At 39.7% G+C, this 2,329-nt stretch overlaps 1 protein-coding gene across 1 annotated transcript; it reads right to left on the reverse strand.

Annotated features, from left to right (window-relative positions):
* Positions 1-118: 118 nt before the first annotated feature.
* SARC_14480 (hypothetical protein) lies at positions 119-1,938 on the reverse strand (the record flags this gene model as incomplete). Its single annotated transcript, XM_014291385.1, has 3 exons — positions 119-240; positions 1,252-1,317; positions 1,852-1,938. Coding segments are annotated over 3 exons (275 nt in total), but the record flags the coding sequence as incomplete, so codon positions are not given.
* Positions 1,939-2,329: the final 391 nt, after the last annotated feature.

Raw genomic sequence — 2,329 nt, forward strand, 5'->3', positions numbered from 1 at the left:
TATATATAGTGTCCATCTCGTTCGGAATTGGGCACAAACCGATTGGTACACACCCTTACACACTCTCCTCACGACACCTAGACGTAAGCTGTGTATATGTGCTCAAATGTTCACATACCCAATCCAGCAATAGCCGTTGTTGCCGAGAATCATTGACACTCCACACGGCAAAACATTCGCTTGTGTCTTGGTCCGTTTGATGAATGCGGGCTTCGCTTTGTAGAAAGTGCCGTACTTCAACTGTGGATAGTGTTGATAATGCATAGATAACAGCCGTCGCCAACTTTTAGATGTGTGCAAATAGAAGTTGATCAAATCGTAGTTAAAATTAAATTACTATCATTTATAGCTAAATTACAAAAAAGTTTTAAATTCAACGAGTATCATTAATAGCAAAATTACATAATTAGTCAAATTATTATCAATAGTTAAATTACATAAATAGTCTATCAGTCATTGGCACTTTGATCCATCAATCTCGGGACTGTATATCAACAGCTCTACCAACGTCCGAAAGTATTGCTAGTAACAGATCGTCCTGATGCGACTGATTTTAAAGTTAAAAATCGATTCGGCCAATTTAAAATCAAACCAATCACAAGCCATCTGACAACCTCTATGAGGTCCTGTCAGTACGACGGCGCTACAGTCACTTACGCTGGCAGAGTACTTGACCCTATGAAGCGCTGAGGAGCCGTCCTGATATAATGACTGTACCTCCGCCTGTGAATGCACACATGCACAGACACAACACACGGAACGAGAGTTAGTCTTATTAGTATGTACTGATCTAACGGAAAGGGACAGGTTCAGGCTAGCTGCTGTAGAAAAACCCTAAACCTTAGAAAAGTGCATTAAAACGCACGACCATACACACGCAACGGGTTCAAGACTTCGGATTCAAGAAGTGTGATAGTAAACCACGCGAATCGAATAGAGGCCACTACTAGAGCGCACCCAGTGAGAACTATAGGGCCAAAGGCAGAGCAGAAATAGAAGTCTTAAGTTGCGTGCAAAAGCAGGTGCAGCAGACGAGCCATAGACACGAAAGAGGACAGGAGACAGGAAGTTTTAACGAATGCGTACAGCCGTACAGCGTATATATATATGTATATACATATATACATACATACATGCATGCATGCATACATACATGCATACATACATACATACATGCATACATATATATATATATGAATATGGATATGTGCACTCGCGTACATGTCTGATAAACCGATAGAGTACACTTACAGCTATAACGTCATGTTCTATGAAAAATTCTCGCATCATCAGTTCATCTTCTGCTTGCCTTCGGCGCTACGAAATGGAAAAGGCGATGTCAGTGGGAAGGTGTGAAGCCATGAAATTCTGTACGATTGCAACAGGGGTAAACGATAAGTTTGTCCGCTTGTCCGGTTTAGTAGAGAAAAATACTACCGCTCCATAGGCAAAGTCGAAAATAAGACAATACTGACTTTCTATCAGCATAACAGATGATTAAAAGTATGATGTGAAATACCTTGGTATAATTTTAACCGATTTTTAAGTACATATGATCTGGTTCGGTGCAGACGAAACCAGATCCAAAAAAATATAAACGGAATATGCTCATATCTGAGCATGCACCGTATAATTAACAATCTGACATCAAGGCACAAGAAGCGTATATTTTTCATCAGGAATTGATTAACATTCCGAATATCCATAGACATATGAATGGGTTGAGTTCAGTACCGGTAAATGTGCAAGTATGTTTGAGAGACGTACAGGGATGCAGCCTATATGACGGGATATGTTTATATCATACATAAAAAATAATGATATAGGCATACCGATAGCAGAAGTACTTACATGAACATTCCCGGGGAGATTTACCGCAGACAACATTAGCTTTGAGTCTAACTTTCCGTTGGTATCCACTTTCCAATTCCTGTCCATTACCTGCGTGCACAGAATATTAAGATTTTGGTAGGAATAAGAATAATTATATATCAGTATATGTATACAAGCGTATTCAACGGTCAATTGTATACGGTACATGCACATATATTACGGTCTAATACATACCACACATGTACGAAGACGAAGAAGAATCCAGGCTACAGCTCAATAGACCTATAAACTATGGACGCGCCAGACCTCAGTGAGTGTGTTTAGTTGATAGCTCAGCTTTAAATCTACATACCGACAACATATAAACGAACTACTGCATACAGAGACGTAGTGTAATGCGCCAGTATGCGGACTGATACACGGACGTTTACGACGAATACAGAAATTAAAATGAAGTCGGACAATGCGCTTGCACTTGTTATTGCATTATACATAC

Source organism: Sphaeroforma arctica (genome assembly GCF_001186125.1).
Source record: "Sphaeroforma arctica JP610 unplaced genomic scaffold supercont1.4683, whole genome shotgun sequence".
NCBI lineage: Eukaryota > Ichthyosporea > Ichthyophonida > Sphaeroforma > Sphaeroforma arctica.